Source organism: Schistocerca americana, chromosome 7 (genome assembly GCF_021461395.2).
Source record: "Schistocerca americana isolate TAMUIC-IGC-003095 chromosome 7, iqSchAmer2.1, whole genome shotgun sequence".
NCBI lineage: Eukaryota > Metazoa > Arthropoda > Insecta > Orthoptera > Acrididae > Schistocerca > Schistocerca americana.
This window is the reverse complement of record NC_060125.1, coordinates 102059888-102076180: the sequence shown is the minus strand read 5'-3', so window position 1 is coordinate 102076180 and position 16293 is coordinate 102059888. Positions and strand designations below refer to the sequence as shown.

The 16293-nt window shown below is 44.7% G+C and overlaps 1 protein-coding gene across 1 annotated transcript in view; it reads left to right on the top strand.

Moving 5' to 3' along the window:
• Window positions 1-16293, top strand: part of LOC124622514 — a 94523-nt gene extending 78230 nt beyond the window's left edge. The window contains exon 3 of the mRNA XM_047148237.1: window positions 16199-16293. Coding sequence (XP_047004193.1) covers window positions 16199-16257 — 59 coding nt within the window. The 3' untranslated portion in view covers window positions 16258-16293. The remainder of the gene's footprint in view (window positions 1-16198) is intronic.

Below are 16293 nucleotides of genomic sequence, written 5' to 3'. Positions count from 1 at the left end.
AGGGGTCGGGCACGCATCAAATCCTTTAATTGGCCACACAATCAGAATCCCAACGGTTTGAGGCCCAGTGAGCGAGGATACTCTATCAGAGCTCCTCGACCCATCCAGCTCCCACGGAGCGTAACAGCGAGGTACCGTCGCACGATCAGTAGAAAATGGGCTGATGCCCCGTCGTGAGTAAGCTACAGCCGTTGTCTTCCTGCAAGTGTAACGACCTCCAGTAGCGCAGGTAATTCATCGAGCAGAGATCGATGACACGGAGCACCCGTCAACTGTTCGGTCTGAATCTGTCCTCGACAACTGCTGCTCGTACATTAGTACTGAAGCGACCCTGATGCCTCACCTCCATGATTGCTCGATGATTTCCATCTGCCCATGTGTGCGTATTACGGTAATTAACCGTGTCATCTCTTGTAAATTCTGAATACTACATATTAATCGTCAAAAGTAAAATAGGCCATATCTCATCAGGTATTCCTTTCCCAGCATACGGGGTGATTCCGTGATGGTGTTACGCAAACTGTCAGGGATGATGGAGAAGAGTAAATGGGTCACTTTGAGGTAAGGGACCCTGGTCCAGAAACGACCCAGTCGAAAGCTATAAGCGAAAATCATACATGTACCAGCGTACATAGTGTTTATTAGAACGTAGAAGCCAAATTGCTGGAACGTACCCTACATGTTATCCGTCGGCGGGTGTGGTTCCAACATGATGGAGTCGAACATCACTTTGAACTGAGGGTTCGTGAACACCTGAATCAGACATCCCTGGAAAGCTGGCAGTCAGAGGAGGTCCAGTTTCGTGGTTAGCACGTTCACCTCATCTCAGCCCACTTGATTTCTTCTTGTGTGGCCGTGCGAAAAGTCTTGTGTACGAGATTCCTGTCGAGAATTAAGAAGATCTAGCAAGAAATCTCGCTGCCTGCGACACTGTTCAAACGACACTCGGGATATTAGAACAGACACGACAGAACTTTGTCCGAGGACGTCTTGGCTGCTTTGACACTTAGAAATGCCATGTACCATGTTGTGAAACTTGTGCTGGTAAATGGAATTCATTACGAGTATACTGGAGACAAGATTTTCAGTCTCCTTGACAGCAAGTCACGTGTGGCGTTACTAGTCCATCGGCAAGTGAAATTATCTGCGGGTATTGGAGAGTATTCAGCGGGAACTCTGTTTGTCATGTTCTCGGTACGTAAGTTGGAGATCATAGTTTGAGCGCCACCTGAGGCTAACGTGAAACTTGAGTTGATTTTCGCTTACGCATTTCGAATAGGTCATTTCCGGACCAAGGCCTCTTACGTCAAATTAATATATTTATCCTTCCCTATCGTCCCTGAAAGTTTGTAACCTCGTCACGGAATGACTTGTGCGGTTATAAGAACTTTCCTTCTAGTTTTGACAAATACTACCCCCTGCAGGATTACGTGACACTTTTTTTTTAAACCTCCTGTATATTGTAAAACCCACTTCACGGTATATGGCTGAGGTACTTCTGGTACCTTTGTCACTTTCCCCCCTTCCCTCCTCCATTCGCGACTGGCAATGGAAGAGCGACTGTCGATAAATTTCTCTATGAGCTAATTTTCTTATATTAGTCATTTCGCGAGATTTGTGTGGAAGAAAGTAATATGTTTACCGATTATTCTTCGAAGTTATGCTATCGGAATCTGAAAATGGCCGCTCTTGTAGCGATTGCCACCGGAGTTCGTTGGTCATCTCCGTAGTGCTCTCGCTCTTAGTAAGTGATCCCTTGACGACACACGCCCTCTTCATTGGATTTTCTCTAAATTTTCTGTTCATTCTGCTTGGTAATGATTCCAGACTGATGAACAGTACTCGAGAGTAGGTCGAGCAAGTGTTTTGTGAACCACTCCTTTCGCAGATGGATTACATTTCCTTGGATTCTTCCAACGCATTTCAGGCTCGCATCCGTCTCTCCTGTAATTAGCGGTTATATCACTTTATGGAGTTCTGGATGGTTGCTCCTAGGTATGTTAGGTTGTTACTGTTTTCAGCGATTTTCACGAATAGCGTAGTGGATTCCTTCGCGTATTTACGACCGATATGTTGCATTTATTTACGTTTAGGATCAACCGCTAGTCACTGCAACAATCATCGATTTCTCGCACGACTTCTAGCATTTGTCTACAGACTTCAGGCGATGCAACCTTCATATATACAACATCTTGCACCAACTTGTCGGACGCTTTATCTAAGGCGACAGATCCTATGAACGCGTCACGATTTTCATCAAGTTTTCCTTTCATTATAAGGCCCAACCCCTAGAATTGCAGCTCTTTCGAAAGTCAAAATAATCCTCATCTAACAGATCCTAAGTTTAACTTTCATTATGTGCCACTAATTACTATTTATTTATTTATTTATTTTATGTATTATTTATTTTTGTGCCTTCAAAACAATTATATATATATATATATATATATATATATATATATATATATATATATATATATGTTTATAACAGCTTGAGTTTTGTCTTTTGACTGCAGTGGACTTCTCAGAGCGTCCGGCTTCAGAGTTTCAATCAGCTTTCCCCTTCGCTTCCGCCAGTCCCTAACTAGGCGTGTTGTTGAAAGGCCCTCACCATCTCATTGGCTCTAATTGTGCACTATTCTTCGAAGGTTGAATGAGTGGACCTGTTGTAGGCTCTCCATGGCCTGTAGGTGCCCCTTTCCAAGGACTCTCCCCCTTTATCCTCTCTTACACTTGCTTCTTGCCTGCAAGTAAACCACTCTTGGTTTTACAGCTTAGAGTGATATCGCTATACACAACTGTAGCCACTCCCGATGCGTTTAGGAGCCTCTGGCATTTTATGTAAACCCCTCCAAGATCTGGCTGTTGTCGCGCCCAGCGGCCAGTATTTGTTGTCTCATAATATTCCCTTCGTTATGTTTCGAACTCACAAAACTTGGCGGTTTCCCTTGGGTGCTACAGTCCTTTTGTTTTGTTTTGTTTTGACTGGTTGACTTCCTCGTCTGTGTCAACTTCTTCATCTCAGAGTATCAGTTACACACAAAGTCTTCAATTATTTGTTGGATATATCTCAGTCTCGTTCTTCCCCTACAATTTTCATCCCCTATGTCTCCCTCTAGACAATGGAAGTTATTCTCTGACGTCTTAACGCATCTTCTATCACAGTGTCCCCTTTGTTTTATCAATGTTTCCCTAAATTCCTATCGCCCCCTTCCCCCCCCCCCCCCCCCCCCCGATTCTTCAGTGAACCTCCTCATTTCAGACCCTATCAATCCCTCTAAGTTTCAGCATCCTTCTATAGCACCACATCTCAAACGCATCGAGTTTCTTCTTCTCCGTTCCCCTACACCATGATTCACTCCCGTACAATGCTGTGCTCTAGACATACAATCATAGTAACTTCTTCCTCAAAGCCGATTTTTGGTACTAGCAGACCTCTTTTGGTCAGGAATGCCCTCTTTGCCTGCGATAGTCTGTTTTTTTTGTCCTCCTTACTTCGTCCTTCATATATTCATTTGCTGCCAAGATAGTAGAATTCCATCACTTCGTCTGCTTCGTGGTCCCCAATTATGATGTTACTTTTATCATTACTCACATTTCTGCTACTCTTTATCCGTTTCGTCTTCCTTTGGTGTACTCTCTGTCCATATTCTGTGCTCAGTAAACTGTCCATTTCGTTCAGTAAGTGCTCTGATTCTTTCTAGCTTTCTGAAATTATGGCTGAAACTTCGCATACGCCAGTGATTTCAGAAAGACCTGCACCGGATAACCTTTCCAATAAATAGATCACTCCCTATAGCATCATGTGAATTAAGCAACTCTAGAATTTAATTAATTTGTGAAAAAGTGAAACAGGTGTTACATGTTAAACTTCATGTTCAGATAAAAGTCAAATTTTATAGTTAATTAGCTCAATTTTACCTCAGTTTTTAATAGATTTGGAAAATTCTAGTTTCATACACCTGTAAATATGGTTTCTATGCTGTGCAAAATTCATCGAAGAATCTCTCATACTTATGAAGAAAAATGTACCTATAACAGCAAATGCAGCCAATAATAAGTGAAAAATGATGAAATTTCACATGTAAAACAAATTTATTTTGTTATGTTTTTGAACTTCCCCTGCTCTGAGTGTGAATCCTGAATCCTTTTTGGTCATGTTGACAATGTTTTACGAATTTATTTGTAAAACTGTAGACAGTGGAAATTAAAATGTCATATTATGCCTCTCCTGGTCCAAGTCGGCCCGTTTGACGCCCTACAGCCCTTAATGAATTGTATTTATTAAACAGGAATGGCCCCAGCATACGTGAAACATGGGTGATGTAACCGAAAAATGATAAAAATAGGGAGTAACTGAAACTTCTGAATGAAGCACTGGTGTCTATAAAACACTGTTCATTAAGACTCCATGCAGGCTTGAAATTTAGCACAAAGACGAGGAACCGCTATGTTCACTGAATATTAACGCATGTTTCAATAGAATTAAAATATCAACACCTTGGCAAATTTCGGATAATGAGTATGAGATCAGTACGTTAGAGAAGACACAGCATTTGGGGGAACAAGTAACTTTACAGAACCTCACAGTGTGTGAAATCTTATGGGACTTAATTGCTAAGGTCATCAGTCCCTAAGCTTACACACTACTTAACCTAAATTATTCTAAAGACAAACACACAAACCCATGCCCGAGGGAGGACTCGAAACTCCGCCGGGAGCAGCCGCACAGTCCATGACTGCAGCGCCACAGACCGCTCGGCTAATCCTGCGCGGCGGAAAGGTAGAACTACAGAAAAATCACACATGCATGTACAATCTTGACTGAGTGCAAACTGAGCTCAAGATTGTTAATAAACGCACTTCAATAAAAAAAATACGGAAGCCCTAACGTCAATCAGAAATTCACGCGTACATCCTATAACACGGTTTACGAATGCTGTCGCTGAGCACCTATTTGGAGTTACCAGTGGCAGTGAACAGCCACGATGTCGGCTGCAAAATTAAGTTTTTTGTCTGTATCGGAGCTTGGAATCAAAGTTCCTCTCTCACATCCAAGCATCAAAGGCGTTCCGTCCAGAGGATTCTCACAAGGTGAAGAAAAAAACCAAGAGTTTTTTTCTGTCTCTTTGAGAGAGTGACTTGTGCATGGCTTTGATGGCCAATAACAGTGATTCTTCCTAGTGCTGGCCGGTCAGATCTGTCCTAGTAAGGCAGCCGTGTTCCTTCCATACTCATCTTCAATATAAGAGGGTCGTTCAATAACTAATGCAGCACATACTTTTCCTCGGCCAATTTGCCGTGGGCCATCATCACTTCAGCTCATATACTTCGTGAAGTTCCGGTAGACAGCGTAGTCTTAAAAATGGGTCTGTAACGGAGATGTGATCCAAGCAAGGAGCTCTCACTGAGTTTCTTTTGGCGGGAAACCAGAGCATCGCAGATATGCACAGGCCTTTGCAGAAGGCCCGCAGAGACCTGTGAGTGAGGTCAGTGATGCAGCAGGGCGTTTGCCCCGACGTCGACCAGTAGAGTGGTACCATGCGGGCGTACTGGTTCTCCCAGTAAGGTAGCTGAAGGCCGTCGCATTGAACGGAGATTATGTTGAAAAACAGGATTTTGTAACCAAACAGTAAGGAATAATGTGGTGCATTGGAATCCTGTATAAAACCCATCTACTCGCAGAAAAAAATGTGTTGCATTACTTATTGAACGCCCTTCGTAATTAACTCATAGTGAGGATTTTTAAGCCGGCCAGTGTGTCCGAGCGGTTCTAGGCGCTTCAGTCTGGAACCGTGCGACCGCTACATTCGCAGGTTCGAATTCTGCCTCGGGCATGGATGTGTGTGATGTCCTTAGGTTAGTTAGGTTTAAGTGGTTCTAGGGAACTGATGACCTCAGATGTTAAGTCCCATAGTGCTCAGAGCCATTTTGAGGATTTTTTGTAACAGGCAACCAATGGTTCCCACTACCTGTCATATTTCGTGTCTCAGCTAATGAGGCCTTGTCCACGTGCACTCAAGTGCGTTCTGTTCTTTCTCTACAGTATGAATTTACATTATGCTGTGGTAACTGCTCGTACCATTTCTTACCAGAATCAACGCCAGTTTATTTAGCTTGGCGCCAAGCTGACGGCTGCGAGTGCCTTGCTCCTAGCGCAAAAGGGCCATATGCTCTGATCTCACTCCGCCTTACAGTTTGTGGTGTGCGTACTGTAAGACCCTCGGTACACATACCATCAGATTATTTGACTCGTCGCTCTAACGAAGTAGGCGAATGTCAGCAATACGTCTCGTGGTCTTATCTTGGCGTGTTTATCTTCTACCGTTTGGTCAGACGATAGAAATGCCACTTGCACGCTTAGAGTAGCAGATTGACGGTGACCAAAATTGACAATCTGAAGTTCCTTTGGTCTTGGTCCGTTAATCTTATTCTCACATCTCTGATACTTGACAAAGTGTCTATACATTTATCTTCATGGCTATGTACAGGAATATGGTAATCTTATTAGGTGCAGACTGAAACTTGACTATAGACTGGTACAGACTAATGCAGACTGGTACAGACTAATTCAGACTGACTAATCGGAGGTCTGTACACTCGTTATAATACCTCACGCATACAGGTATCACGGCGCAAGTGTGATCCGCTAGAAGAAAAGGTTCTACGTTAGCAGCAATCTCATTGGCTGCGTTACATATTAATATGCGGATCGGCGGAAGCAGAATTTGGTCCATCTCTAAGGCAGCGCCATCTCGTAGTGCGGAGATGGGCGAGCGCTGCGCCTGCGCTGTTGTGTTTAGCAGGGCGCGCTCTAGTGGGAAAGTTGTGTACGCGCTGACTACGCGGGACTATGTACACAACACAGATCTAACCTCTATAGTGTCCCATTCCCAGCAGTTTTCAGATACAGGCTTACTCCAGGGCACATTGCATTACGATATTGCGCCTCCCTGGTACCGGTGGACACACTACGTTAAAAACAGTCTATCACTACTCAGCAGTTTCCCGCCACTTAGGAGGCAAACTCAATTGGTGACACCCCGCTTGACCTTGGCACACATACAATCTGTCGAGGACAGTGGCTTCTACCTCGCTTTCCACCAACCCCACACAGTGACAGTGTGTGTCTTTAGAAAAGAACTTTTCCCCTAATGACCCGTCACCAGCTCTCTCTCTCCCCTGTTCTGCTAGTCTCTTCTCAATACGTATTCAACAGGACTCCCAAGTAATAATTTAAACAATCCTCCAAAATAAGGAATTAAGGGGGGTAGGACGTCAAACGTGCCGACTTGGAGCAGGAGAGGCATCACAGTACATTTTAATTTCCACTGTCTATACTTTTACAAATAAATTCATAAAACGTTGTCAGTATGACCAGTAAGTATTCAGAATTCACACTCATAGCAGTGGAAGTTCGAGAACATAACGAAGTGATCTTTTTTTACATGTGAAATCTCATCATTTTTTTCACTTACTAATGGCAGCATTTGTTGCTATAGGTACATTTTTCTTCATAAGTAAGAGAGATGGTTCGATGAATTTTGCACAGCGTACAAACCATACTTAAAGGTGTATGAAACTCTTGAATTTTCCAAATCTATTAAAAACTGTGATAAAAGTTGAGGTAATTAACTACAAAATTTCTGTTTTTTCTAAACATGAAGTTTAAATACAACAGATCATTCGTTTTTTCATAAATTAAATAAATTCTAGAGTTTCATACACCTGTAAGTATGGTATGTATGCTGTGCAAAATTGATCGAAGAATCTCTCTAACTTGTGAAGAAAAGTATACCTATAGCAACAAATGCAGCCATTAGTAAGTGAAAGAATGATGAAATTCCAGACGTAAAAAGAAAATTATTTTGTTATATTTTCGAACTTCCACTGCAATGAGTGTGAATGCTGAATCCTTCCTGGAGATGCTGACAAAGTTTTATGAATTTATCTGTAAAAGTATAGACACTGAAAATTAAAATGTCCTGTGATGCCTCTCCTGCTCCAAGTCGGCCCGTTTGACGTCCTATCCCCCTTAATGTGGAATTTTAGTTAACTTCACCCGTTGTGTATTGTGCATTAAACCGGGGACCTAGAAACGACTCAGAGGCTTCGTCCCGCCGTTGCCCTCCGTGGTTCACAACACCACAACAGGCCACAGCAGTCCACCCACCTCACCACCTCTCCACACCGAACCCAGGGTTATTGTGCGGTCCGGCCCCCAGTGGACCCTTGCGGGAACGCCTCATACCAGACGAGTGTAACCCCACATGTTTGCGCTGTAGAGTAATGATGGTGTACGCGTACGTGGAGACACTGCGCAGCAATCGCCGACATAGTGTAACTGAGACGGAATAAGGGGGACCAGCCCGCATTCGCCGAGGCACATGGAAAACCGCCTTAAAAACCATCAACCGGCTGGCCGGCACTCCGGACCTCGACACTAATCCGCCGCGCTGCTTCCCGCTCGGGAATTAATTTCTATTACATGGCTTTATCACTTTAATGGACTTTGTTTGTGGCATATGGCATGTTTCACAAAACCGATCAGTTAACAGTGATGATAGCAGTGTCATCAACAATTCTTATTGCTGGTATTATTTCACCTTAGATTTTAATTCCAATCCCAAACCTATCCTTTCTTCCCGTGATTGCTTCTTAATGTACAGACTGAACAGTGAGGAGAAAAGCCGCACGTTTTCTTATGCCCTTTTCAATCCGAGGACTTTGTTCTTCGTCTTCCATTCTTATTGAACATTTTTGTCTTTTGTATGTACTTCTGTACTGATATATAGAGACAAGTTGTCGTTAAACTTGTAACCAAATATCTCAAACTGTTCTTGAGCAATTTACTTGAAATTTTTACACGATACTCTGATGAATATTTGGATGCACATGGGGTATACACTTTTTAAATATATGTACTATAGAAATATATGTGTAATATATAAAGTGGATGCGATGTCACCAAGAATCTATAAAAGTTGTCGACTAATTTACTTCAAATTTTTCGGAAATATTCTAATGAACATTCAGAAGGACATACACAACATGCTTTAAGTGTATATCATACATAAATATAATTTAATACAGTACAGGGAAATTAAAGTTAGTCACCAATTTTTTTAAACAAAAATGTACACATCTTCTGTTAAAACGGACCGCGAGAAAGAAAATTTCTGAGCAATTCTCTGCCGTGAAACAGTTCGGTTTTGTTTTATTTTTATCTTTGACAGTCAGAGTACGATAGGTAGTCATTTAAACCATTACGCAAATAGTTTTTCCCATATATACACTGAAGAGCCAAAGAAACTGGTATTGACATGCGTATTCAAATACAGAGATACGTAAATAGGCAGAACACGGCGCTGCGATCGGCAACACCTGTACAAGACAACAAGTGCCTGTCGCAGTTGTTAGATCGGTTACTGCTGCTACAATGGCAGGTTATCAAGATTTAAGCGAGTTTGAACGTGGTGTTATAATCGGCGCACGAGCGATGGGACACAGCATTTCCGAGGTAGCGATGAAGTGGGGATTTTCCCGTACAACCATTTCACGAGTGTACCGTGAATCCGGTAAAACATCCAATCGCCGACATCGCTGCGGCCGGAAAAAGATACTGCAAGAACGGAACCAACGACGACTGAAAAGAATCGGTCAACGTGTCGGAAGTGCAACCCTTCCGCAATCTGCTGCAGCTTTCAATGCTGGTCCATCAACAAGTGTACGAACCATTCGACGAAACATTATCGATATGAGCTTTCGGAGTGGAAAGCCCACTGGTACAACCTTCATGGCTGCACGACACAAAGCTTTACCCCTCGCCTGGGCCCTTCAACACCGATATTGGACTGTTTCTGACTGGAAACATTTTGCAGGGGTTGGACGAGTCTCGTTTCCGATTGTATCGAGCGGATGGACGTGTACGGGTATGGAGACAACCTCATGAATGCATGGACCCTGCATGACAGCAGGGGACTGCTCAAGCTGGTAGAGACTCTGTAATGGTGTGGGGCGTATGCTGTTGGAGTGATATGGGACCCCTGATGCTTCTAGATACGACTCTGAGAGGTGATACGTTCGTAAGCACCCTGTCTGATCACCTGCATCCATTCATGTTGATTGTGCATTCCGATGGACTTGGGCAATTCCAACAGGACAATGCGATACCCCACACTTGCAGAATTGCTACAGAGTGACTCCAGGAACATTCTTTTGAGTTTAAATACACTACTGGCCATTAAAATTGCTACACCACGAAGATGACGTGCTACATACGCGAAATTTAGCCGTCAGGAAGAAGATGCTGTGATATGCAAATGATTAGCTTTTCAGAGCATTCACACAAGGTTGGCGCCGGTGGCGACATCTACAACGTGCTGACATGAGGGAAGTTTCCAACCGATTTCTCATACACAAACAGCAGTTGACAGGCGTTGCCTGGTGAAACGTTTTTGTGATGCCTCGTGTAAGGAGGAGAAATGAGTACCATCACGTTTCCGACTTTGATAAAGGTCGGATTGTAGCCTATCACGATTGCGGCTTATCGTATCGCGACATTGCTGCTCTCGTTGGTCGAGATCCAATGACTGTTAGCAGAATACGGAATCGGTGGGTTCAGGAGGGTAATACGGAACGCCGTGCTGCATCCCAACGGGCTCGTATCACTAGCAGTCGAGATGACAGGCATCTTATCCGCATGGCTGTAACGGATCGTGCAGCCACGTCTCGATCCCTGAGTCAACAGACGGGGACGTTTGCAAGACAACAACCATCTGCACCAACAGTTCGACGACGTTTGCAGCAGTATGGAGTATAAGCTCGGAGACAATGGCTGCCGTTAACCTTGACGCTGCATCACAGACAGGAGCGCCTGCGATGGTGTACTCAACGACGAACCTGGGTGCACGAATGGCAAATGTTATTTTTTCGCATGAATCCAGGTTCTGCTAACAGCACCATGATGGTCGCATCCGCGTTTGGCGACATCGCGGTGAACGCACATTGGAAGCGTGTATTCGTCATCGCCATACTGGCGTATCTCCCGGCGTGATGGTATGGGGTGCCATACGTCTCGGTCTCCTCTTGTTCGCATTTACGGCACTTTGAACAGTGGACGTTACATTTCAGATGGCTCTACCCTTCATTCGATCCCTGCAAAACCCTACATTTCAGCAGGATAATGCACGACCGCATGTTACAGGTCCTGTACGGGCCTTTCTGGGTACAGAAAATGTTCTACTGCTGCACTGGCCAGCACATTCTCCAGATCTCTCACCAATTCAAAACGCCTGGTCAATAGTGGCCGAGCAAGTGGCTCGTCACAATACGCCAGTCACTGCTCTTGTTAAACTGTGCTATCGTGTTGAAGGTGCATGGGCAGCTGTACGTGTTCACACCATTCAAGCTCTGTTTGACTCAATGCCCAGGCGTATCACGGAAGTTATTACAGCCAGAGGTGGTTGTTCTGGGCACTTATTTGTCAGGATCTATGCACCCAAACTGCGTGAAAGTGTAATCACATGTCAGCTCTAGTATAATATATTTGTCCAATGGATAGCCGTTTATCATCTGCATTTCTTCTCGGTGTAGCAATTTTAATGGCCACTAGTGTACTTCTGCCGGTAACCAAGCTCCCCCGACATGAACATTATTGAGCAATTTTGGGACGCCTTGCAATGTACTGTCCAGAAGAGATCTCCATCCCCTCGTACTATTGCGGATTTATAGAGAGCCCTGCAGATTCATGGTGTCAGTTCCCTCGAGCACTACTTCAGACATTAGTCGCTTCCATGCCACTTCTGCGAGCTCGCGGGGACCCTACACGATATTAGGTAAGTGTTAGAGATGGGCAAACTCGTTCATCCTTGGGAACTAGTTCACTGCTGATCGTTCTTTTTAGGGAACCGTTCATTTTTACTCGTTCACCGTTCATTTGTGTTTGGTATATGATTCTTATGAAAAACTGAAAACTAGTAGTGCAGGTGACTGAAGGATGGAGGGCACCGAGAGGGGGCACTTGCCTCCCCCCTGGAGTATAGCGTTTTTATTCATTGCAGAATTCTTACACACTTTTAGTATTATTTTCTGTGATTCTGCAGAATCTCTCGTTTAGCCAACTGTAGCGTTGTGTGGCTGATCGCAGGGAAGTAATATAGGGTGGTGCACGGAAAACCGGTCCCGAGTACAGACGGGTGGCCAATCACGGACGATATGTTGCCCGTTACGAGCAGATACAACGAACAGACAAACATGTAATAATTAGGCAGTGAAGAAATAACAAGCTAATGCAAGCAATAATTGCGATACAATCCATGACGATGAGTAGAGAGCTGGAGAAGAGACGCGCATGGGCTATAGCTCATGTAGTCTTGTAAACCTGTTGGTGGCTGATCCCAACTTAATAGACCACAAGTGTCTTGTATAAAATTCTTCGTTTCGACTTCCACTACATAGCTATGCTATGTTGTAAACAATAATCGTTTACACCCTATACCGCATATACTTCACGTTGTCTCTGAGTTCGTAGACGAAGTAGAGATTTTATGGAGGCATAAAATAAAATGTGGTTTTGTCATCATACTTGCGTCACACGCTTAGTAAAAATTAGGTTTTTATGTTGCATTATTAAAGTTAATGCAGCAATAATAATAATAATTAAGTTCGCAGTAATAAAGTTTTTGTTTTGAAAGCTCCTTCTGAACAAATGTTTTTGAGAAAATAAGTAAATACGGTTTTATGGCAATCTATATCTTTTCAAATGGGGAGGCACCGCTTTTCCTACTGAGCCAAAATGACCCACAACCCACTCTTTTTTTTTTTTTTTCAAAGAAACTAAACTAGCAGGTAATGCAAATTGGAAACAACCAAGATTAAAATTAATTAGAGCCTTCCTAAATCTAAATGTAATGTTTTGTATATGAAAGATACACGAAAATCGTTTTATATGAATTTTCTTAAGCTAAAAATTAAGCAAATTATTGAAAGTTAGTAGCTAAATCAAGTCGATGAAACCAAAAAATATATGAATAACAAAACAAAACTTGTTTTGTATGTCTTCTGCTGTTCATCGATATAATGAAGTGACCTGATATGCCTTTTTGTTACCTGAAAAGACGTACCTATTACATACAACGTAATTTTTATGTAATTTACGTAACTATAAAATACTTTTTGATTACCGGACGTGTACGCTGAATAGCCAGAACCAACTGCAAAAACAGTTTGGAAGACATGTAAAATGGGCAAGCGCAGTGAACGAAACGAACAACTGGATACTGAACTAACTAGGAGCAGTCGGCAGTGGAACTGAGACAGGTGGTCATGCGAAGAACGACGAGTGCAGTCGAAGGAGACCGAGGCTGGAACGAGAATTGCCGACGTGACCGCCGCGACAGAAGTGAACTAGTGAACCATGAACCGATCGTTCCTCGTTCCCGGGAACTATAAGTAGACCGCCGCGACCGAAGTGAACTATGAACCGATCGTTCCTTGGAATTCGTTCCTTGGTCCTTTCGTTCATCTTGTTGAACCGTTCCTTTGCACCCGTTCGTTCGCGAACTACCCATCTCTAGTAGATGTAAGAGTTTCTTTGGCTCTTCAGTGTATTGTAGGCGCCATGGTGGTCTCGGTCGCCTACGGTGGACTCGATGGCCGAGCGGTGGCCTCTCCAGTTGTCAGGATGCTAGGAAATGGCTGTAGAAGTGTCAGAAACGCCAAATAAACATTATTCATTCACAACAACTTTATTCCTGCCGAGTACAATGTGGCTTGGTGATATCAACGACCTTCCCCGAGTCCTCGCTGACTCGTAGCGATGACACCAGATCCGGGCCGCGCAGTCTTGCTAGCGCAGCGCCGCGAGCTGTGACGTAGCGGAGGAGTGCCCTTACTTCGGCCGCGCGTGGCTGGCGGCGCTCGGCTGCCCGGCCGGCTCGGCGGCGGACAGCAGGCCGTTGCGCGTAGATGGCTCCGGGTTGGGGTCCCGGTGCTGTCGGCACGAGAGGCGTTCTCTTAATGCGGAGTGTACTCTATCCCACCCCGTCTTCTTCCCTGCTCCTCCTGATGGCTCGTCCGCAGTGGACGGGCGGAACGGGCTGCAGTCCCCCAACGTCGTCGGCTCACCCGGTTGTGACAGCAGATGCACAGGGCCTAGACCCCGCACGATCTCGACGACGGCTCACTGATGTGGTCAGCATTGGCGGCGAGCGAGTCTGCCGCCATGTCTGCTAATCCTGGGCTGATGATTGACAGCGGCAGCAGAGAGGACCAGAGCTGGTACTGTCCCCTCACGTCTGCTGCTGGATGGGCCGCCCTTACAGCAACATCTCCTTAATAAAGATTAACATGTCGATCACCGAGCTCAGCGCTACGCAGCGACCCAGTACACATCTAACTGCAAGTCTAACTGCGACTGCCTTGTTGCTATCAAAGCTGGCGTATTTAAAGGAAGCACGAGCGACGTCCTGACGTCATGCTCGTTTGTAATGACCGCATTCGTTCCACTTATACTGCTGATTCATCTGTCGTACTCGCCCCTTAGGTGTTCTTGCGACAGAGTTACCTGTTGTTACGGCAGACTTACGCGAAGTTGTGAAACGCAGTACAGCTGACGCTATACCTCTGTCTTGCACTCTACGAAAGTCTCCGTCTAACACAAACCCGCGTGCTAAGCAATTCTCTCTGGCCTGTTGTGTGTAACCAGGCCATTGCCTCTGCGTGACGACACATTCCGATATATGTGCAATCCTCTTACCTCTTGGCTAACTTACTACCTCTGGCTCTCGGCATAGGCAACGAAACTTTGACAATATTCTGCGTTTCCAACTCTTTACTATTCCGCGACACTACAGTACCGGGCTATTACAAATGATTGAAGCTGTAGCTCCATTCATTGACACGACACACTACAGATACGTAGAAAAACTCATAAAGTTTTGTTCGGCTGAAGCCGCACTTCAGGCTTCTGCCGCCAGAGCGCTCGAGAGCGCAGTGAGACAAAATGGCGACAGGAGCCGAGAAAGCGTATGTCGTGCTTGAAATGCACTCACGTCAGTCAGTCATAACAGTGCAACGACACTTCAGGACGAAGTTCAACAAAGATCCATCAACTCCTAACTCCATTCGGCGATGGTATGCGCAGTTTAAAGCTTCTGGATGCCTCTGTAAGGGGAAATCAACGGGTCGGCCTGCAGTGAGCGAAGAAACGGTTGAACGCGTGCGGGCAAGTTTCACGCGTAGCCCGCGGAAGTCGACGAATAAAGCAAGCAGGGAGCTAAACATACCACAGCCGACGGTTTGGAAAATCTTACGGAAAAGGCTAAAGCAGAAGCCTTACCGTTTACAATTGCTACAAGCCCTGACACCCGCTGGCAGAGTCAAACGCTTTGAATTTTTGGCGCGGTTGCAACAGCTCATGGAAGAGAATGCGTTCAGTGCGAAACTTGTTTTCAGTGATGAAGCAACATTTTTTCTTAATGGTGAAGTGAACAGACACAATGTGCGAATCTGGGCGGTAGAGAATCCTCACGCATTCGTGCAGCAAATTCACAATTCACCAAAAGTTAACGTGTTTTGTGCAATCTCACGGTTTAAAGTTTACGGCCCCTTTTTCTTCTGCGAAAAAAACCTTACAAGACACGTGTATCTGGACATGCTGGAAAATTGGCTCATGCCACAACTGGAGACCGACAGCGCCGACTTCATGTTTCAACTGGATGGTGCTCCACCGCACTTCCATCACGATGTTCGGCATTTCTTAAACAGGAGATTGGAAAACCGATGGATCGTTCGTGGTAGAGATCATGATCAGCAATTCATGTCACGGCCTCCACGCTCTCCCGACTTAACCCCATGCGATTTCTATCTGTGGGGTTATGTGAAAGATTCAGTGTTTAAACCTCCTCTACCAAGAAACGTGCCGGAACTGCGAGCTCGCATCAACGATGCTTTCGAACTCATTGATGGGGACATGCTGCGCCCAGTGTGGGAGGAACTTGATTATCGGCTCGATGTCTGCCGAATCACTAAAGGGACACATATCGAACATTTGTGAATGCCTAAAAAAACTTTTTGAGTTTTTGTATGTGTGTTCAAAGCGTTGTGAAAATATCTCAAATAATAAAGTTATTGTACAGCTGTGAAATCGCTTCAATCATTTGTAATAACCCTGCATATTATCCGTCCTTGCCTGCAGCTTACAGATATCTTTCTGAAATTTGGGACGCCTCTCCTGACTGCCTTTTGGGTGACTGAAGGGTGCGGCGGCGGGCGACGAGCGGCCGACGTCCC